Source organism: Dama dama, chromosome 5 (assembly GCF_033118175.1).
Source record: "Dama dama isolate Ldn47 chromosome 5, ASM3311817v1, whole genome shotgun sequence".
In the NCBI taxonomy this organism is placed as follows: domain Eukaryota; kingdom Metazoa; phylum Chordata; class Mammalia; order Artiodactyla; family Cervidae; genus Dama; species Dama dama.
The window spans coordinates 5,863,487-5,886,471 of NC_083685.1; the positions used below are offsets into that span (position 1 = coordinate 5,863,487).

The window sequence follows — 22,985 nt, forward strand, 5'->3', positions numbered from 1 at the left end:
AATTCTGTGAGAAAGTATCATAAAAACAAAATGCATAGTGTATAGATGGAGAATGAAACTGTACTAAAAATTTCTTGAGGGCAGCCTGACCAGACAGTCTACAAATGATATATCCTGTCCCCTGCAGTTTTCAGTGATGAGTTTCCTCTTGTTCTTTACTACTCATAAGAATCTCTACAGTGGTGTTTTTGGGGTCCTGGTATGATGAGGATGCTACATCCAAGTGATTGTTGAGAGTCAGCAATGGGTAGTTTTATTTCCCCAGTTTAAAAACTCTTATTTAGATCTGTAGTCATTGCAAGGACCCTCTTCCATAAATGACATCTCGTACTATGCTGTCACTGGATTTAAAGCAAAAGGTCTTTTAATCGCGGAGATCAGTTATAAAGCCAACCACTTCATGTGTAACATTTGTTATCCTTTTGTCTTTTTAGCCGTGTGGTTCTGCCATGTTCAGTTCAGGAGGTAAGTCTTGCTTACATAGTTTATTTTGATATGCTAATCTGAGGTCATATTTTGATTTATGTTGCCATATGTGACAGTGAATTATGATGTGTTAGAGACAATTAATTGTAAATGAATACCTGTTACCCTGCCTGGTTCTGGAAGAGTCTGAGAACGCTGACCAACTTGTCCAGTGCAGTGTGTCAGAGAATGGAGGTTCCAGCCGCAACCTGGGCATTTTAGGGTTAAGTCACTGGCTGCTTGGAGTAACCGCCTACTTTACTGTTGGGTATTTTAAACATTTCTCATTACTTTAAACCAAAATATGCTTTCCTGTAAAGTCTGCCTGCTGTTTACAGTTCCTTCCACGTGAGCAGAAAGGGAAGGAAGGAAGCCTGTTCTCTCTTACCCTTGGTGGCCCTTCAGGGTAACTTTTGGCAGTTCTCTCCCCTCTCCTTGGCCCTTTGTTGCACCTTCTCTGCCTGCAGTCCCAAGGTGAAGCATTCCCAGCACAGAGATGTGGCCGGTGTAACAGGGCCTCCAGACTTCCAGGCCAGCGCGTCTCGCTGCTGCATATGTGGTACCTGTTGCTCTCAGCCGAAACAGGGTTCTGCACAGGAGCGCTCGAGGCCGCGCGGCTCAGAAAGGCATCACCTGCTCAGAAGCCGCGTGTCTTGCGGACGCAGCTCTCAGCGGTACAGCTAGGAATGGAGATGAAAGCAGAGACGGCTCATGAGAAATCAAGGTCCACGGAGCAAAACCCACGAAGACCTTGGGGTCCTCCTGTGACCTGCTCACAGCTTGTACTCCTCGGTTATCTGGGCTTCCTAGAGGCGAGACTCAACTGGAACCACTGGATTGGAAGTGGAAGGAAACAAACTGATAACCTGAGATGTGACAGCTGACAGGAGGCAGGCAGGAGAAAATGCAGGAGCTGAAGACGAGTAGCCGTGTGCGCTGTTGATGTGGACTTGAACACAGCCGCAGGCGCCTCAGTGGGGTCTAAGCTTTCAAGTGTATTAGAGCACTCAGATAAGCCAGGCACCCCAAATCTTTACTTGTACAATTGTTTGAACTTGAACTTGAATGTGGAATTTGACTTTCTTTTCTTTTGGTTTCAGCTAGTTGGATCAACTTGTTGAAATCTTTCTGAGTCTTTTGTTATTGTCACCCAGAATAATCTCAGCTTTTTGTTATATTCAGACTTAACATGCCTCCTGTCTTTGTTTAAGTTCTTCTTAAAAATGAGATTGAAGGCCTAGTGGCATGTGACAAGTTATCATTCCATTAATAACATATTTTTGAACACTGTTGTTTCTGTGTAAATCTTTTTTTTTTCTGTGTAAATTTTTGTTAACTCTGTTTCTAACCAAGATCAAATTTATCCTCAGACTTAGAGACACTTTAATCCTATTTTTAAAATATGACAGTGTTGAAAAGTGTATTTTGAAGGACTTAAGTATTGTAGCATTCCTGGACTAACTCTGGTGGTCTCTCATAAAAACCAGAAGAAAAGAAGACAGCCCTTTCTGTAGTCTGAAATCTCTACAAAAACTGATTTTTGACGTATTTAAGAAATGTGTTTGGTTCCAGCTTCCTAAACCTTTCCAAATTTGTGTGTGTGTGTATTTGAATTAACCGTCAATATAGCATCATATTTCCATGGACTTTTTTAGATAGGACTATTTGCTGAGCTTACAACCACCCTGATTTTTTGTTCCTCAGAATAAAATGTTAGTTTTGAATTATTAGTTTTTAGAGGTAGCCTTTCTTTGAAAATATGCTGTAAAAAAAAAAGAGGAAAAAAAGAAAAGCATTTCTTCAGGCTCTCATCATTAGAAGGAAGAAATGTAGCCAAATTTGAAGAGATTGGAGATGGTGCCATGATGGAGTCACTGGAACACATTAGAATGCAGGAACTTTGCTTTTTATCATTCGTTGGAACTGTTGGAAATCCCAGATGGGCGTAGGATAGTGCTGTCCACTCACAGGTGTTGGTGCAAGCCAGCGAGAATTCTCATTCACTTTAAAGTGAAAGAGAAAGCACTGTCAGCAATTTCTTGCCTTTTCATGTTAATACTTGTATATTTATACTTTAAAACCAGTTTCCTTTTACTGGAGAACTTCACAGTTAACAGTTCAGACCCTAGATACCCAATACTGTTTGTGCTTAGGTGGACCAGAGCCAAATCAGGCATGTACATACATGAGCATGGAAAACAAGACCCCAGAGGTCTACTAAAGTTTGCACTGTAATGGTTCTTTGTATTTGCAGGCTTTTATTATCACTTTATAGCCCTTCTCATTATTGGGAATGGTATTCTGATTGCTCAGCTTTCTTTTTTCGCGAAGAAGTAACAGATACATTCCTGTCGTACCTTCTTCAGGATTTTGTGAAATAAAGTGAGATGTCATAGATGTCAAAATGATTTTGAAAATATGAATGTATCTTTATTATTCCAAAAAAATGCATCTCGACATTGAAACAAGTGGATAGTATGTATTAAAGCACCAGAATGTTTGTAACTAACAGTTTTCCTAAATCATGGAAATCTTGTAAACTATTATAGTTTCTTGAAGCTGTATGATCATCTGGTGTTCATCTCTCCACACATACTAATTTCTCATCTGAGTCACGTTTTCATGTGGAACATATGTGCTCAGTGGTTGGGATGTGCTTCTCTGTATCTGCAGAAAGATTTTAGCACAGGAAGTTTTTGCAGTTACTGCTGACTTACTGAAGTTGGGTACTCTTTGATATTTCAGTATCAGGTTGGGCAGCTTTACTCTGTGGCAGAAGCCAGTAAGAATGAGACTGGTGGTGGAGAAGGAATTGAAGTCTTAAAGAATGAACCTTATGAAAAGGATGGAGAAAAGGGACAGTATACACACAAAATTTATCACCTAAAGAGGTAAGCAGGGTGTTTGCATTTGGTGCTTAGTCATCATATTAAATAATCACACTTTGACTATCCAGCCACTTATTAAGCATGTAACTACCTAATTGACTGTTGGGTGTTTTTTTATTGTGATAATATGTTGCATTTTAATTTTTGAGAGCATTCCTCTCCTTTATTATTTCTAAATTATGAAGTGATCTGTCTGCTTATTAAATAAATTCAAAAAGAAGATGATAAGTTAAAAACTTAGTACCCACCTTGTGTTATCACAAATCCATATCCCTGGTGAGAAACTAGAAACAACTTAACATTTGTCCCTGCAGATCGTTTTCTACACATATTCAAAGAAATTTTTAAGAAACATGAAAATGTCACCTGTGTCGTTTCTTGCTGTCCACAGCAAACGGGATCATACCACACGCACGGTTCTGCACCCTGCATTAGCTTTTATCCGGTGATACCTCGTGAGCATCCTTCCATGTTGTTATCATTTAATGCCCTTTCCTTATTTTCAAAGCTGAGTAAAACGTCTTGGGGTGGCCATAAGCACAGTTTGCTTAACCATTCTCTAAATGATAAGTTGATTTAGGTGTTTTAGGTATTTGCCTTCTTGTCTTTTGCAGGTAATGTTTCTGTGAAGGTGGCTGTGCATAAGTCTTTATGCCTTAGGTTCCTGTGTCTCTGGAAGAAGTTTGTTACAGTAGGATTGCTGGAAGCCCATGCTCTTTTAAAGTTTTGGTATTATTGCCAGATTGCCTTCCAAGAATTTGAGAGCATTCGTTTTCCCATAATTTTCTTTTTAATTTTTGCCAATTTGATGCACAGAAAATAGCCTCTTCTTTAAATTTGCATTTCTCTATCAGTGAAGTTAAATGTTCTTTCGTATTAACTGGCCCTTTGAATTTATTGCGTGACTTGACCATTCAGATCCTTTGTTCATTGTTTTTATCTCTTAGTTTGCAGTTCTCCTAAGTTTGGCAGTTTGATCTCTGTTTTTTTGTATAAATATTTTAAGATAGAGAATGCATACTAATACTTGCATAAGGGCAGAAGATCAGCAATGGTTTTTAAGAGTGTCTTGTCAGTAGTGTCTGTCTCCACAGTTTATCAGAGGAGGAGGGAATCTGCTCTGCACTGAGCTTTCTCTCTTCATATTGATTCACGCTGGGGTTTTGTAGAGCCTTTTAAGGGTGTGGATGAGCTGTGATGATTCGTATTTTTCATAATTCTCTCAGTTTAAGGCTGTTGCTTTGTTTATAATGACACATGAATATAAAGTGGGTCGTCACTTTGTAGAACTTTCAGTTTTACTTTGATGTTATCTTAGAATGCAGCATTTCTTTGTTTCTGCTGCAGGTTTGAGTGAGGGCAATAACTTTGATTAATCAATTTTCCAGAGACTGTGTTGTTCATGGTTTCTTTTAATTCATTAGCACCTGCAGTATATCTAAAAATGTGCCTTTTGAGAAATTTTAGCATTCTTCATGGTATAACCTATATAGTATTCATAGTATTGAATTTACTTATGTTTACTCAGTTTTACGTTTCTAGCACTTGACATTTACTCATTCACTGAATTTCACCAATACATAAAAAAACCTCCCTTTATCATCACCAGTAAACTCTCTGGGGCATCTAAAATAAACCAGAACGTCTGATACAGACCTTTGAGGAGGGCCCTGCGTGCTCTGTCTGCTCCCTGCCCACCTCACCATGCTAAGCTTGTGTCCCCCTGTTCTTTCTTGGCCAGCCTTTGCCACGCTGGAGGCCTCCGAGTGGCCCTTTGGTCGTGCGGGTCCCTCTGCCCGCTCTGTGATCGCTGTCTCTGGGTGTCGCTGGCCCTCAGGTCCCCGCTGCAGTTCCCTGAGCCTCCCTCACCTCTTCTGAGCACCTTTGCCTCCCGTGCTCGCTCGCCCACTGCCATGTTCCTTAAACTCATGGCACTTTAGGAACGCTGCTTCTCTTTGCCTTTTGCTGTCTGCTGACTTATTTTCCGCTTCCCTCTTGGGAAGGTGAGCTCCAGGTAGGAATTGTCCCTGTTTTTACACTGTTTACATGGTCCCTGGCACAGTGGACAGTTAGTAAATACTTGAGTGAATCAAGGAACGAGGTCTCCATTGTACGTAAGGTGTATTTCAGTTGATTATAAAGTGAAAGATTACTTACTCAAGAAGACGTAAACTTTCCATTGGGGAAAGTGCAGTTTGAAATGATTTGCCAAGGTATTATTTATCTTAGGAACAGGATTTTCTTTTTTAAAGTTGGCTCCTGCGTCAGGAGAAGCTACATGTACACTACGGTCATTTATTATGTCTCTTTTAAATCACGTAAGCCCTCTGTTTTCTTCTCCCACTCTAACCAAGGTATCTTACTGCACAATACACAGGTTCACAGCCATTAGTACGTTGAGGTTAGATTTGATATTGATAACACAATTGATGAAACACTTCAGTTGAACTTTAACATGAACTTAAATATTCTTACTTTGTATTCAGAGATGGGGTGGTGGAAGGCTGTGCACTGGCAAAGAGTGTTTGTGCAACTGGACATCATAGTGTGGGTAACACTTAAACTCTGTGATTGAGCTGTGTTTACCTTGAGGTAAGCACTGTCACAGAGACTGGTTTATTGTGAGAGGACATTTTGTGACTAGTTTGGAGTAACAAGAGGATGAATGTCCTTTTTAGTTTGTTTTTGAAGGTCTAGCTCTGTTTTGTTAATTTGGCTACTATTTCTCCGTTTTCTGAGACTAAGCTTCCAAAACAGAGTTTCCTGCATGTTGCTGAAGTGACTTCCTCAGTGACCCTGAGGGGGAGAACGAGGTATACACTTTCTCTTGTGTATAAATGGCACCTTTGACTTGTCTTGTTAGCAATATGTTGAAGTTGCCCTTGATGAAAATTCTTCTCTTTTGAAATAGAATTGAAATTTTATTGTATTTATTCCATGTGTGCATTTTCCCTAAATGTAGTCAGTTCATGTTCTCATATTAAACATGAAAAGCCAGTAAATGTGAAACAAAACTAGTTCAAAGGTTTGCTCATGTTTTTGTTATAGTTGTTCAGTTGCCACATTGTGTCCAACTCTCTGCTACCCTGTGGACTGCAGCATGCCAGGCTCCCCTGTGCTTCACTGTCTCCTGGAGTTTGCTCATCATATTCATGTCTGTTGAGTCAGTGATGCTATCTAATGATCTCATTCTCTGGCACCCTCTTCTTTTGCCTTCAGTCTTTCCCAGCATCAGGGTCTTTTCCAGTGAGTCATCTCTCTACATGAGGGGGCCAAAGTATTGGAGCTTCAGCTTCAGCAACAGTCCTTGCAGTGAATATTCAGGACTGATTTCCTTTAGGATGGACTGGTTGGATCTCCTTGCTGTCCAAGGGACTCTCAAGAGTCTTCTCCAGCACCACAGTTGAAAAGCATCAGTTCTTTGGCGCTCAGCTTTCTTTATAGTCGAGCTCTCACACCTGCACACGACTACTGGAAAAAACCATAGCTTTGACTATACAGACCGTTGTCTGCAAAGTGATGTCTCTGCTTTTTAATATGCATTCTAGGTTTGTGATAGCTTTCCTTCCAAGGAGCAAGCGTCTTTAATTTCATGGCTGCAGTCACCGACCACGGTGATTTTTGGAACCTGAGAAAATAAAATTTGCCACTGTTTCCACTTTTTCCCCATCTATTTGCCATGAAGTGATGGGACCAGATGCCATGATCTCAGTGTTTTGCATGTTGAGTTCCAAGCCAGCTTTTTCACTGTTCACTTTCACACTCATCAAGAGGCTGTTTTAGCTCCTGCTTCACTTTCTGCCATTAAAGTGGTGTCATCTGCATATCTGAGGTTGTTGATATTTCTCCTAGCAACCTTGATTCCAGCTTGGGATTCATCCAGCCTGGCATTTCACATGATATACTGTGCAAAGTGACAATACATAGCCTTGACATACTCCTTTCCCAATTTTGAACCAGTCTCTTGTTCCATGTCTGATTCTGACTGTTGCTTCTTCACCCGTATACAGGTTTCTCAGGAGACAGGTAAGGTGGTCTGGTATTCCCATCTTTTGATGAATTTTCCACAGTTGTGATCCACACATTCAAATGCTTTAATGTAGTCAGTGAAGCAGAAGTAGATGTTTTTCTGGAATTCCCTTGCTTTCTCTCTGATCCAATGAATGTTGGCAATTTGATCTTTGGTTCGTCTGCCTTTTCTAAATCCAGCTTGAACGTCTGGAAGTTCTTGGTTCACATACTGTTGAAACCTAGCTTGAAGGATTTTGAGCATTACCTTGCTAGAACTTGAAATGAATGCACTTCTACAGTAGTTTGAACATTCTTTGGCATTGCCCTTCTTTGAGATTGGAATGAAAAGTGACTTTTTCCAGTCCTATGGCCATTGCCAAGCTTTCCAAATTTGGTGACATATTGAGTGCAGCACTTTAACAGCATCATCTTTTAGGATTTGAAAGAGCTCATCTGGAATTCCATTATCTCCACTGGTTCTGTTTGTAGTAATGCTTCCTAAGGCCCACTTGACTTCACACTCTAGGATGTCTGGCTCTAGGCGAGTGACCACACTAGTGTGGTTATCTGGTCATTAAGACCTTTCTGGTATAGTTCTGTGTTTTCTTGCTACCTCTTTTTAATCTTTTCTGCTTCTGTTAGATCCTTACTGTTTCCGTCCTTTATTGTGCCCATCCTTGCATGAAACTAAGTCAAACATAAAATGAGTTGAAATACACATGGTAGAAAAAGCATCCTAGAATTAAAATAATAGGCATTTGGAAGCACGATGAAGAAATACTAAAATTTTTTTAGAGATTGGTATTATGCTGACCTTCAGTAGCTGATTGCCAAGTTTCTTGTGTCAGCAAATTTTGAAACTTGATGAATATTAGGGTTTTTAGAATATTGGGCACTATAGAAATAGAATAATAAAGAATATTTTAAGAAGTATTTTAGAATAATTAAGAATATGCAATCTTGGGCATACTGTGTGTGTGATAGTAATACTTCAGCTTTTCCAGTGATTTAAAGATTTAATTTGCCACAATAGTAGGAGTTTCAAACCATAGCATTCTTTTTATTTGGCCATGCCATGTCGCTTGTTGGCCCTTAGTTCCCTGACCAGGGAGCAAACCTAGGCCCTGGCAATGAAAGTGCCACGTCCTGACCACAGGACAGCCAGGGAATTCCTCAACTGCACCATTCTTGTGTACTGCAGAGGCACGGAGGGGGCTGTGCGCACTGCCCGTTGTGGCTACACGGCACTCTGGCTGCTGTGGGGCTCATTCCGCCTTCCTTGCTTAGCTTCTGAAATTCAGCGTAAGAGTATTTCTGATCAACTGCGCAGTCTTACTGTGGGGCTGCTGTTCTTTCTCTTAGTTTAGGAAATTAAGTTGTGCTTAAGTTTTCAGAAAGCAGCTCTGATGGAAAGAATATACATAGGGCTTCAAGTTGGAGGATATCATTCTGACATTGTTATTTAGCTACTTAAATGCTGGTTATATGAAATAATGAATTAATGGTTAATTCATAGTGTTATCGGGGAATTAAAGTGAAGAAAGGCATATGAAAGCACCCAGCTAGCTCAGTGGTATAAAGAATCCACCTGCCAATGCAGGAGACATGGGTTCCATCCCTGGGTCAGGAGGATCCCCTGGAGGAGGAAATAGCAACCCAACTCCAGTATTCTTGCCTGGGAAGTCCGTGGACAGAGGAACCTGGAGGGCTCCAGTCCACAGGGTCGCAGAGAGTCGGACACTACTGAGCGACCAAACAACAGCACCCACAGCTGCTGTTCAGTCAGCCCTCGCTGCACTGTGCCCGGTACTTAACACGGTACAGACGCTGCCTGACGGGACCCTCGCAGTTCCGGCAGAGCACGTGATGCGGACCCCATTCAACACAGGAGGAAGTTCAGAGAGCCCCGTGACGCGACATGCTCCAGGCCACACAGCCGCTTCAGGGCGACGTGGGGTTTGCATCCCATCTGTGGGAAGCCCGCGCTCGTAAAAGTGTCTGTGCTGTAGGCGCCAGTCAGGAAAACGGTCATTTCGTTGGCATTGCTGTGAAGGCTGCTAAAGCTGACTCTCCCGTTGTGTGTTCTGTCAGTGGTCTGTCTGTGGTTGTGCTTTGCCCACTTATCTGTTGGGATCTTTCCTGATAATCTCATGAATTTGCACAAGCTCATCATGTGTTAGTTACATAGTTAACCTGTCTGATCTGATCAGATTTGAGGCTGCAGTTGACATTTATTTTCCAGGTTGACACAATTTTATACTTAGGTATGTTTGCCTATCTTCCTCTGTTCACGGACCCTTCATATTATCATTTTTAAGTTTTTTCTGTAAAATGTGTTAAAAGGCTTTTATTCTGAGTTCATTACCTTATTCTAGAGACTCTCTATTACGTTAAGAAACAGCGTGGTGTGGTCTGATCGCCAGAGACAGCTTCGTGTCACACGCAGGTTGAACAGCTTCAGTTAACTCTTAGATCTCGTATTATGGGAGTAGGTCACAAGCGGTAAGAAAGAATTACTTCTGTTTAAAAACACAGTCATTTTGTTGTCTCTACATTAATTTTATACTTGAGTACTCTGAAACAGTCTGATGGACGCCAACAAAGGAGTAGTGATGCTGTTGAGAATATATACAGTGTTTCTCTCCTCCCAGCAAAGTCCCTGCGTTCGTGAGGATGATCGCTCCCGAGGGCTCCTTGGTGTTTCACGAGAAAGCCTGGAACGCATACCCCTACTGTAGAACAAGTAAGTCTGGTTCCCAGAAACCGTCCCCCCCCTCTGCCCTGCACTCCCGGGGTCCACACCTTAGGGAAGGGTGACACCAGGTGGGGCCTTCTGTGGGGGTCACTGCACAAGCTGTGGCAGAAAAGCAGCTGCAGGGGTCCCTCCCCCAAGCCCTGGTGAGGGACACAGTTCCTGCCCAGAAGATAGGCACCCTGAGATCCTTGTTGACCAAGCAGGCTCCACGGGCAGCAGATAAAAGGAGTACAGAAATCTTAAAGGTTACCCTCACGCGCAAGCGTTGTTTGATGTAGTTTCAACAGTATTTTGCTTCCATTGCCACGTGGTGGAACTGTTTCCTGTTGTTTGTTCCATCAGCCTTATAAATGGTGTTTTGCTCTTGTGAAATTATTCCTTTTACCATTGTTTTAAAATTACTTAAAATGATTAGATTGCAACTCCACAGTCTCAACATATCCCATAGTGTCGCTTGTTTAGAGATTGTGTTTTGCAGATCTAAACCGAATGTTCTGTGTTGGCAGGTAGTTTAATCTTTGTGACATTAAATATTGTGGCAGACTCTTTTGGCTCTGATTATAATATTCTGAAAATTTTTCCTCCTTTGTTGCCTACCTGTTCCGGTATGCCTCAGTTGTAACGGTGAGTAAAACTGTTTCTGTATCACATAGTCTTCATCTTTAAACTTCGCCCTATGTAGTAATTGCTTTAGCTATCTGTTGCTTTATTTTCCTAAAACTGCCCACCGCTGCATGGCCCTTCTCTATCTCCGGGCACCAGCTTACACTCCACCACGTACTCTACTATTACAGGGCTCTTTGCAGCCTTACCTCGACCTCTCCCTCTTGACTTTATTTTGCTTCTGCAACTTGTTCTGAATGCCACATCCGCTCAGCACAGCTCACAGCTTCTTCAGTGTTAGCCCTGTGCGCTGCATGTCAGGCAGGGTTGTGCACGTTATTTAAATGCATGTTGGCTTGGCCTGACAAGTCTGTAACAGTCGGCAGCTAATGACTCTCTGTCACCTGAGGGCCAGTCTTCTTGTAGAGTCAGAGCGCGGACGCTTGTGCCTGTGGAACGCTCCTGCAGACACAAGCCCGAGAACCGGCGAAAGGTCACTGTCATTTTGCTGTTGTGTTTTCCGCAGAACGAATATATGAAAGATGATTTCTTCATTAAAATTGAAACATGGCACAAACCAGACTTGGGAACATTAGAAAATGTAAGTTTTTGACTCTGGGCTTTCAGTGTAGAAGGCCTCCGAAATGGGGAAACCGCAGTCTTGTGTCATCGCCAGCATGACGCCAGCGGCCTCAGATGAGCGCCCGGCCAGGCTGGCGCGTGTCAGACGGCCGCGGTGGGGCAGGCTTGCCGCCAGAAGCCAGGGGGCCTGCCTTGTCAGGCCCCTTGCCTTGGTGTGCGAGTGAACTTGGTGAGGCCGCTGTTTTCATCAGTAACTCTCTTTATCTGGGATTGGGAGAGGGTAGGTAAACAAAACTCACAGATAAGCCTTAGGCCAGTTTCAGCTGTTAATTAAAAAAAAAGTTTTTTTTTCATCTCTGTATTTGCCAGTGCTCCTGTGCATAGCAAAATTGATTGCTTTAATTTTCACCTCCATTCCATTTGGCCTGAACTATTGGTTGATTTCAGAGAAATGCCCAAAAGGCAGGAAGGAAGAAGGTATTTTGAATAATTTACAAAAATGTTAAAACGCTCCTGACTTTTACAAATTGGTGCACTTTTACCCCTCAACTGAATTACCAGAAAGTCGGTTATGACTTGGTATAGCTTCTAACTTTTGGTGAGGTGTAGCAGGGAGCTTGGGAGGGCGTCTGTGTCTGCTGTAGGTTGATGCCTTGGCCCAGGGGTTCTCAGGCGCTTGGTCCCTGGACCAGCAAGCAGTGGCGTCGGGGAACTTGTTGGAAGTGCCGATGCTCAGGCCTCACTCCGTACGCTGGGTCAGAGTCTCTGGGGGTGGGGCTCTGCAGTCTGTTTTCTGGGGGGCATTCCAGTTTGAGAACGACCGTTGAAACCTTTTGATATGCTCTTACGGGAGAGTAAGTTTATGGGTAATGGTGGTAGAGTATGTTTTTCCTCTGCTTTTCTGTTACTGGTGCCAATCAAAGGAACTTTTGAGCTATAACTTAGAGTATTTAACTTGAGTTTTTCTTCAAGATGATCACTTACTTGACTTGTATTTTTTTTTTTTCAATAGTAACTAAAATTTAGAGTCTGAATGAGGTATTTTGGTATGCTTTAGTCTATATAATTTAATTTGCCATCTTTAGTGTTCAAATGGGCCTGTCTGGCAATTTTTAAACAGTTCTTTATGGGTTCATTGATGGAATTTCAGAAGTAAATGATTGAATGACATGAGGTATAGAGGAATTGACATCCTACTGAAGTGGAATACATTTAGAGTGAATCAAGTTCAGGAGAGGTTTTCGAGCTTACAGTGCAGCTTCTTAAAATCTAATTATTATGTCACTTTCTATTTGTCTAGGACTTAGAGGTTATAAGGACTTTGTCATGTATCAGTTGGGTTAAACATAGGTGAGGTTTATTTTTTCTATTAGTCATCTCTAAGAATTACCAGGAAATAATGATGACCGATTTCTGTGAATTTGGCAGCATTCTCTTCCCTCCCTCCAGCCTTCAGACAGCTGATTTAATGAAACAGCAGCTTGGGTTGTTTTTATTATGGCTCTTGATATACTCTGAGAGACTCAAGATAAAGATTATATATGGAAGCGTACTAGTTTTACCTAACGAGAAGAGTCTTAAGCTGGCCTTGTTTCCTTTCTGTCATTTGTAGGTACACGGTCTAGATCCGAACACATGGAAAACGGTTGAAATTGTCCACATAGATATTGCAGATCGAAGTCAAGTTGAACCAGCAGTAAGTACTACGTACAGCTTGATAACATTTTCACCTGTTACCTCTTACCTCTAAAAGTTCTTTTATTTGATTCTTGTGTGGCCTCCCTTTCTACTCTGAAATAAGTCTGAAGCTCAGCTCTGGGTCCAGAAGGAGGTCAGAGCAGCACGTGAGATGAGAGAGCAGGAGTGGGGGTGGTTTGTTTCTCATGTGGATGTCACCTTTGCACAGGTGATCCCTTTGAGAGGTCTCAGTATACCTGGGGGACATAGGGGTTTGCTTTCATTGAGAGAAAAAAAAAACATTATTTTACAAGAATTCTCTTCAGTTTCTTTAGATACCATCGGTCCGTTATACATTTAAAGTCTGATTAAGAGAGCAGAATTTTAACTTAACAAACTTTCAGTATCAGTTCAGTCTCTCAGTCTTGTCTGACTCTATGACCCCATGGACTGCAGCACGCCAGGCTTCCCTCTTCATCACCAACTCCTAGAGCTTGCTCACACTCAGGTCCATCCAGTCGGTGATGCCATCCAACCATCTCATCCTCTGTTGTCCCCTTCTCTTCCTGCCTTTAATCTTTCCCAGCATCAGTGTCTTTTCAAAGGAATCAGTTCTTCATATCAGGTGGCCAAAGTATTGGAGCTTCAGCTTCAGTATCAGTCCCTTCAGTATTCAGGGTTGACTTCCTTTAGGACTGACTGCTTTGACCTCCTTGCAGGCCAAGGGACTAGTCTTCTCCAGCAGCACAGTTCAAAAACATCAGTTCTTCGGCGCTCAGCTTTCTTTATTCTCCAACTCTCACATCCATACGTGACTGCTAGAAATACCACAGCTTTGACTAGACAGACGTTTGTCAGCAAAGTAATGTCTCTGCTTTGTCTAGATTGGTCATAGCTTTTCTTCCAAGGAGCAAACATCTTTTAATTTCATGGCTACAGTCACCATCTGCAGTGATTTTGGAGCCCAAGAAAATAAAAGTCTGTCACTGTTTCCATTGTTTCCCCATCTATTTGCCATGAAGTGATGGGACCAGATGCCATGATCTTAGTTTTCTGAATGTTGGGTTTTAAGCCAACTTTTTCACTCTCCTCTTTCAGTAACTCAGGGCTAAAGTTGTCATTTGTGGAAAACAGTTGATGGTAGAATATCCCAGTTTAACAGTTGTGTAGCTTTCACTTTTGCATCTTACTGGATGTAGATATTTGTGCTCTAGACTTTTGACTTAATTTAAAAAAGTAATTGTTTTCACCTGCAAAGGACACTTTATTCCTCACCAGCCCCACCCCCCTACCAGCAATTAAGACCCTTGTTATTTCTTTACCCCAGTCAGTGTTAACTGGGTTCTCACAGTATGTGGGGCGCGGCTGTGGCCTCTCTACGTGCTGAGACTCTGCAGTAAGAGCGGCACCTCTCGGTTTATCATGTTAGCACGTGTTCAGTTAGGGTCCCTTTCCATTTCAATTTTGGCGCTTATTCCCTGAACTTGAGCAGTGTTGTAAGATGAACCAAAAAAAAAACTAATAAATGTCTGGTTTTGCCATTGAAATTGAAAGGTAAGCTTTCAGAAACAAAGTTTGGACCTCGTCTCATAAATCACCGGGGTGGGGACCACCCACAGTGCCCCTCTGCTCAGCCAGGTCCTGTTCTATTCAGGGCCCCCTCCCTGATCAGAGCTGTGAGCACTGATTAGGGCCCCTTGTCATAGAAATTCTGAAGTTTTAGTTGTGCTGTCATTTAAGTTATTTTAGTTTCAGAAATATTTTCACCTCTGAAGTTATCTCGGACTATTTTTCATCCTTAGAAATGAATGTATGTTCTCTTTTAGCAACCACATTCAGTTGTCTGTCTGGCCCCTTATTGCTCTTGGTATCTCTTCTAGCCACGAGCTTTGTTTGTGGGAGGGTGGTGACAGGGTGGAAGATGACTTGGTGTGGGTGACTTGATGGCTCCGTTGGAAGAGCTCAGATGCCCGGAGCAGCAGTGCGTGCAGCCCATGGGGTTGGGTGCCCCTGGGAAGGCGTTCAGACCCTACTGTGGGTGTCCGACAAAGGTGTGCTGGCCACAGAAGTGGTCCAGCCTGTTACTCAGAGGTTTGCATTCCAGGTTGTTCTCCCGCAGAGCTCGGGGCGCCTCTTTCTTCCGGGGCCACCGGAATGGTTTTCGTTCCTGTCCTCGGGCCACAGTGGGCCCCCAGTCAGTGTTTGCCGGCGGGTGTGCAAGGGGAAAGGACAGTTCAGCCGACCGTGCAGTAGCCCTGGAGGCGGGCGTCCCCTTCCTTCCACCCCAGCCTCGCGCCCAGAGGGGAGGGCAGGTGCTGTGTGGTGGCTGCGCTGCCCCGGTGGCTCCGGGTGCAGGTCCCTGCGGTGCAGAGGCGCGGCAGGTGGCGGGCTCTTGGAAGGACGTGTGGGTGGATGGACAGGGAGAGAGGATGGCTGGGACGGGTGAGGACGGTCTGCATTGTGAGTCCAGGGCAGCGGCGCTGAGAACATGCAGTCAGAAACTAGATGGGCTTCAGATTCTGCGATTGCTGCCTGCCGGCTCCTTAGTTACTTAACCTCTCTAAGCCTGTTTTATCTTGTGTAAAATGGGGCTAATTACCTCACAGGGTTAAGCGTGAACACTTAGAGTTGTGCCTAGTGGAATAAATGTTTGCCGTCATGGTCATTATTCTTAGCAGGAGTTCTGAGAACCTGTGTACTGAGCATGGTTTGGGGAGTGAATAAGTGTGTGTGTGCGGTTTTTTCACATAAGTGTGTGCGGTTTTCTTTTTCAGCATGCATAGCTCCCCTTTTCCAAGTTACCCTTTAAAGATTAGTAAGATAATTGTTGTTTAGTTGCTCAGTCATGTCAGACTCTTTGTGACCCTGTGGACTGGAGCCCTCCAGGTTCCTCTGTCCATGGGATTTCCCAGGCAAGAATACTGGAGTAGGTAGCCATTCCCTTCTCCAGGGAATCTTCCTGACCCAGGGATTGAACCCGTATCTCCTGCATTGCAGGCGGATTCTTTACCGCGTAGATACCAGGAAGTGAAAGTGTTGCTCGCTCAGTCATGTCCGACTCTTTGCGACCCCTTGGACTGTAGAGCCCACCTGGGTCCTCTGTCCATGGAGTTCTCCAGACAGAAATACTGCAGTGGGTTGCCTTTCCCTTCTCCATAAGCCCAGTAAAATGATAGCCTGTTTCAAAAGTTTACTGATTTTACAGTACCTTTTTTTCTTTATTGTGATAAAATACACATTAGCCAGTTTTAAACACGCAGTGGTGTGTAGTGCATTCACAGTGTTGTACGACCGTCACCGCCATCTAGCTCTAGAACATTCTCACCTCCCCGAAAGGACACTCTGTTCCCATCTCACCACATGGCTCCCTCCCCCCAGCCTTTGTGCCACTGAGTGTCTTCTGCCCCGAAGCCCTCTCTGTTGTGGATCTCTCATACAGGTGGGATCATTGCAGTGTCTGGCCTCTGTGTCTGGCTTCTTTTGCTTTGGTGTAATGTCCCCAAGATGCATCCACCATGTAGGATGCGTCACCCGTCATTCCTTTTTATGGGTGAAGACTAGTCCAGTGTGTGAATACCACGTTTTGTTTATGCATTCTTCTCTTCATGGACATTTGGGTGGTTTTCACCCTCTGGCCATTGTAAGCAGTGCTGCCGTGAACCATGTGTCATAGAAGCGTTTCGTCTGTGTGTTTTCTCAAGTCGTGGAAACTACAAGTGCAAATGATATCCTAAAGGGATTCTCTGACCTTTGGACATTTAAAAAAAAAAGAAAAGTCTCAACATGCATCTTTTCTGCTATAAATGGGAAGAGGGGAAGGAATGCTGTGTGGTGGGAGGTGCGGGTGCCCTTGACAGTTTGGGGTGTGTGAGGGCCGAGGTGGGTGAGGCTGGGGTGGTGGAGAGCCCCTCGAGTGCCCTCTGCCGGCATGGACGGCCGCCCCCCACTCTCCCTTCAGGCCCCACCTGGTCTCTTGGGCCTCCTCTAGTTAGTGTTTGCATCAGGATTAGCTTCTGTTGCAAACACCTGGACCACCTAGCCAGCCTTCCTTCTTGCCAGGTCCAGTTTGGGTTTTCTATTGAATGTATTTGTTCATTTGATTCTGCACTTGTATGTTCCTTGGAAATTAGAGCCCACAGTGTCAAAGGAGGCTCTAAGGACGCATTTGCATTTCTGAAAGGGCAGTGTTGTCATAGCGGTCAGCCCCTGTCGTGGGGCTCAGTCTGTGCGGCTGGCACGCCCCCAGCAGCTCCTCGAGGTTGCTCCAACGCCCTGCAGCAGCTCACACTCTGGGTGAGACGACCCAGCACGGTGACGTGGTTCACGCGCGGTGGGGCCTGGGGTCCTTCCTCTCAGCCCATAGCCTGTGTGTCCTGCAGAGTCTGCTTCGGGGGATTTCACCTTTCTTCGCGTCAGTCTTCCCCTCTTCTGCGTTTCAGCTCTTGTTTGTCTCATTGCTGTGTCTTGTTCTGTGTTCAGGAACCTGTCTGCTCTTCACCAAGTGGCTGCTTGTCAATACTTGTCAAATGAGCTTAATGAGCTTGAGGGCAGTGAAGAAACTAATTGCTCGCACCTGGGTGCCTGGGGCGCACCACTGCGCTCTCCCCGTACATCGCTGTGGGCTTTAAGGCGCACAGCCTCGGTAGCAGGATTGCAGATGGATGTCGCCTTAGCCCCAGCATAGTTCCACGTCTCAGAGTTGGTCCTCCTCAGTCTGAAGCAGTGTTGTTCAGTTGCTGAATCATGTCCAAGTCTTTGCAACCCCGTGGACTGTGCACAGCACGCCAGGCTCCTCTGTCCTCGAGTTTGCTCAGATTCTTGTCCGTTTAGTCAGTGATGCTGTCTAATCATTTCATCCTCTGTCACCCCCTTCTCCTCCTGCTCCCAGTCTTTCCCAGCATCAGGGTCTTTTCCATTGAGTAGGCTCTTGCCATCAGGTGGTCACAGTATTGGAGCTTTAGCTTCAGCAGTAGTCCTTCCAATGAATATTCAGGGTTGATCTCCTTTAGAATAGACCGGTTTCATCTCCCTGCAGTCCGAGGGACTCTCAGGAGTCTTCTCCAACACCACAGTTTGAAAGCATCAATTCTTCGGCGCTCAGCCTTCTTTATGATCCAGTTCTCATATCCACACATGACTACTGGAAAAACCATAGCTTTGACTAGATGGACGTTTTGTTGGCAAAGTGATGTCTCTGCTTTTTAATATGCTGTCTAGGTTTGTCATAGCTTTCCTTCCCATGAGCAAGCGTCTTTTAATTTCTCGGCTACAGTCATTGCCTGCAATGAATTTGGAGCCCAAGAAAATAAAATCTGTCGCTTCAGTGTGAAGTACCAAATACATAGACATAAGATTTTTATAAGGAAACGATCTAAAGTCTCAAATGTTTCTTCGTTGGTGGGGAACTAATGTGAATGTGGTTCACCTGTATGGTGGAGTTCAGTGCAGTTTCCAGAAGGGAGTGAGCCTGTTTGTACTGATAGGGAATCCTTTCCAGATAATGGGGAGGGAACAGGATAATAGCTATGTGCATGCATTTGCTTGCTTACGTATAGACAGTTGAGAAACATGTATAAGATGGTGGTGGTAATGGTGATTCTAGCTAGATGCGGGGGACAGGGTAGACGAGCCCGAGTCTGCAGAGGTATGGATGGCATAGGGGCACAACCTCTTCTCACTCAGTGTAGGGTTTTCTTTTGCTGCATGACAGATCACCACAAATGGAGGGAGGGGTTGTGTAATGTAACCTCGTCAAGGGATGACAGCCCCTCACCTTTGCCTTAGTGGCTTGGCTGGAAGCAAGTCACGGGCTCCACCTGTTCTCAGGGGAGGTGATTACACAAGATTATGACTCAGTGTGGGGAGAGGGGTCATCTTAGGATGTGACTGCCATACCAGCGATCACTTGTTAGTACCTAAAACTCGCTCTTTAAGGATAAACTGATGCTGGAGTTGGAAGCTTGGTAACTGTGAATGGGCCAAGGTGGATTTCCAGCAGGGAGACCTGCAGGTGTGGAGATCCCTCCATGCTCAGGCTGGTACCTGAACTCCTGGAGGGCTTCCCTGGTAGCTCAGCTGGTGAAGAATCCGCCTGCAGTGCAGGAGACCCTGGTTGATTCCTGGGTGGGGAAGACACGCTGGAGAAAGGGATAGGCTACCCACTCCAGTATTCTTGGGCTTCCCTGGTGGCTCAGCTGGTGAAGAATCCGCCTGCAGTGCAGGAGACCTGGGTTTGATCCCACCCCAGTATTCTGGCCTGGAGAATTGCATGGACTGTGTAGTCCACGGGATCGCAAGAGTCGGACACAACTGAATGACTTCACTTTAGTCTCAGTCCAACTTAATTCCTTGGTTTTCATTTTGTTTTTAATGAACCCTGGTTTTTCTTGAATGAGCTAATTTTTCTTAAAACACCTTAAACGGTTGAATTTCTGTCCTGCATATTGCTTGCTTTAAAAGAAACGGAAACAGTTGGTTAGTAATTTTGAGAGGGTACAGCCAAGTCTCCCAAATCAGGATGAATATGAATTGGGTCGAAGTTAAGAAACCAGGAAGTTGGGAGTGAAGCGTGAATCTTTTTACTCCACCTGGTGGGCGTCTTCCGTCACTGCAGGTGGATTTAATCCAAACAGCCCTGAACACCATTTTAGTTCAGAGCAACCGTTGACGACTTTGAGTGTCTAACTCTCAGTGCTGGTTTGCTGGTGTCAGACAGTTCTCATTGTGGACTTGCTGGGTTGGGTCATGCTGAGGTTCCATATTTCACCATGCACGGAAAGGGTGTGATTAGATTCGCAGTGTCACTGATGCTCAGGTGGGGCCTTTGATGTCTTTACATACTTGAAGGATGACATTGTCAAAATGACTCTGTGAACTTCTGCCAGTGTGACGCAGTCACCAAGTAGTTTGCTACAGGAATCATACATATGCTTAAATTGATGGGTTACTTCGTTTTTTCCCTCGATGACTTAATGGGAAGTCTGCATAGGACTGCTGCTGTGGCCAGTGTTTTCTGTAATTTTTAGAAGGTACATCATTGCCTAATGAAACAAGTTGAGCAGTCTGCGATTCCTGTATAAATGTCCCCACCCGATCATCTTCTGGCCAAACAAAACAGACTTCTTGTTTCAGTGAAAAGAGGCATTAGAGTGACATACTAGGATGTTATGTTCTCTAAGAAGGAAGGCGCCTTCTGCTTGTAATTCCAGCAGCCAGTGAGCACACACCGCCGCGCCCCCACTCAGATCCTATGTCCCCTCAGCCTCCCACCCCTCCCCCATTTCAGATACAACCCTGATGTCACTCCTAAAAAGCCTTCCTCAATAAACCGGGTTCCCCTTGGGGGTTTGGACTGGACTGATCATCTCTGTGTTTCTAGGACCCAGCAAGGTGCTCATTGCCTATGTCAAGAGCTTTTCAATAAAGGTTTGGTGGGAAGGTGCAGATTTTTTTCCCCTGTGTGGTATTGAAATTGTGGGGTGGAGTGGGCAACAGTTTGGAGGAAATGAAGTTTTTATTGTTCAAGTATTAAGTGAGCAAATGCTACTTCAGCTCCTTCTTTACTAATCCTAGACCATGATGTATATATGATGTACCTTCAGTTCTAAAAACTGTCCTTTCTACATGAGCAAATGCCTTTCTGTCAGATTAAAAAGTGTTTCAGTTAGATCAGATTGTAAGGAGGAGTCAAGGTGTCCAGCATATATTCCAGTGGAATATAAGCTTCAAAGTATTTTTAATTTCTAAAGTTGTTCTTGATTCATAACCACAGTAAAAAGTTGAGAATTCTTTAAATGTTCTGATGAAATGCACATGCATATCTTCAACTCATTTCCAAAATATACACAAATGAGTCAGTTGACATCTGCTTCTGCTTTTTTTTTTTTTTTAAGGTATAAATTTGAATCTGGCCCCTTTTAATCATCTCCAGCACTTTGTCTAAGTAGCTTCCCATGATTTGTATACAAAAGTCACTTCCCAGGAGAGGGAGACTCTTTAAAGTGTGAGCTGAAGTGTACACACGATTAACATCAGAGAGACCTTCGTTTTTGGAAGTAATTTGAAAGAAAATGAGCACGGTTTAAAAAAAGAAAAAAATTGGAACCACATTTTTAGGTATTTGTGTGTAACCAGAAAGGATTGTATCAGCCTTCCTCTATAGTCTTTGCTTCCTCTGAAGGACATGTATGGAACTTGATTTTTAGCATTTCCAATTCTTTTTTCATAGAAAAAATGTTCAATTCAAATTTTTAAGGCTCACAGTTCTAAAAGTGATATGTAGCTTAACATCTGTTTTTTAGATGTCAATAATAAGCAGATATTAATGGCATATAAGTATTAAGTTGGTCAGTAGATGTAGTTTAAAACTATAGCTCCATTCCAAATTAAAATGCAGCAAGTTTAGAGAATGATTTTTTCCCCCCTCGTGTCAACATCTTGGGGTATATTTATTAAAGGTGAAAGATTTATCCTGAATGAGGCATTTCAAAACCAAGAGTTGCCCAGTTTTATAAGCTTGGTGTTGTTTATCTGAAGATGGTATTCCTAAAAGAAAGAGACAGGTTTGAAACTCACAGGCTGTATTGATTCTGGGTCACAGACAGGATGTGCACGGTGTGGGCTGATTGATCAAGTCCTTGGTGGAGACTTCCTCGGAGAGGTCGGAGGGGCCCTTTCGCTGTGGGTGACCCAGTATGCTTGTACTTCTGAGATGAGGCTCAGATTTCATTCATATCTCTTTCTTCTTCCGACCTTTTTAACCCCCTTTTGCCCAGTTTGTCACTTCCAGCTCCTCATCCTTTCCTGCCCATGAGTGTAACTGCCATAGTGGCCAGGTCAGCACCTCCGGGGCTCTGGACTCGGTCCAGCTCTCTCGGTGATCGCTGATCGCTCTTGAGAAGTGCTCTAATGCCCTGTTCACGGTGAATAGGGTGGGGGGGGGGGGTACTCTTCTAGGATTTTGGAAGCAGGGGGAATCTCAGTTGGAGGCCATGGTTGAGAACATCCACACCAGTTATGAGTTGCACTGTTAAGGAGTTTGAGCCGAGTGAAGTGCTGTGACTTGCCATTACTGACGGAGGGCAGCCAGGACTCAAGAGCAGGGCTGCCGACTTACTGTTTCTAGAACGTGTCCCTGTAGTTTCTTCCTTTGCATGGTGTTGATGAAGGGCATTCTTAACTGATGTAAAACAAGCAAGTGCCTGCCCTTTTGTCCATCTTCCCGCGCATCCCCCTATCTCCCCCCGCCCCATCGTAATAGCAGTTTTCATTGGTAGCCTTGGTTACCTTCATCCGTAACCCCTGAACTGCGGCATGTTTGGAAATTTGCATGCATACAGTAGAGTAAAAGGATTAGAGACCCTGAGATGTCTTTTGATGTGGGTACTTAAAATAGAGAACACCACTCATATATTTTCATGTTCACTTAGCAAACATTTATTGGAACTTGCTATTTGCTCTCTGTTGGCATGGTAAATATTTTTTCAGATAAAGTAAGAATTGTATCTGTCTGAAGAGCGTACAAGATTCTTAGTGAACATGTTAAAGTGTTTCTGAGCGACTTGGAGTTTGTTTGTTCTGATCATGTAGACTGGTGGTGGTTAGTACCCTCCACCAAAGAGCTTTTTTTCTCACGTCTGATAGACCAGCGCTGGACTCCAGGGTGCCGGCAAAGTCCAGGTTCATAGGCTGACGAGATGGGAGATTTGGTGTTTATTACCTAACTAAATGAAGACGTGAAAGTGTTAGTCGCTTAGTTGTGTCTGACTCTGCAACCCCATGAACTGTAGCCCTCCAGGCTCTTCTGTCCATGGAATTCTCCAGGCAAGAATGCTGAAGTAGGTTGGCATTCCCTTCTCCGGGGCTCTTCCCGACCCAGGAATTGAACATGGATCTCCTCCATTGCAGGCAGATTCTTTACCGTTTGAGCCACTAAATGAAGAGTCCCCATCATTTAATTGCATATCCCAGACAGTGATGGGATTGGTGGGGTCATCTAAGCCACT

The 22,985-nt window shown here is 44.0% G+C and overlaps 1 protein-coding gene across 2 annotated transcripts in view; it reads left to right on the forward strand.

Annotated features, from left to right (window-relative positions):
• PITPNB (phosphatidylinositol transfer protein beta) overlaps window positions 1-22,985 on the forward strand; it is a 58,348-nt gene that overhangs the window by 4,575 nt on the left and 30,788 nt on the right. For both annotated transcript variants that reach the window (XM_061141646.1, XM_061141645.1), the window contains exons 2-7: window positions 435-465; window positions 3,211-3,356; window positions 10,016-10,107; window positions 10,736-10,743; window positions 11,249-11,323; window positions 12,917-13,000. In XM_061141646.1, coding sequence (XP_060997629.1) covers window positions 435-465; window positions 3,211-3,356; window positions 10,016-10,107; window positions 10,736-10,743; window positions 11,249-11,323; window positions 12,917-13,000 — 436 coding nt within the window. The remainder of the gene's footprint in view (window positions 1-434; window positions 466-3,210; window positions 3,357-10,015; window positions 10,108-10,735; window positions 10,744-11,248; window positions 11,324-12,916; window positions 13,001-22,985) is intronic.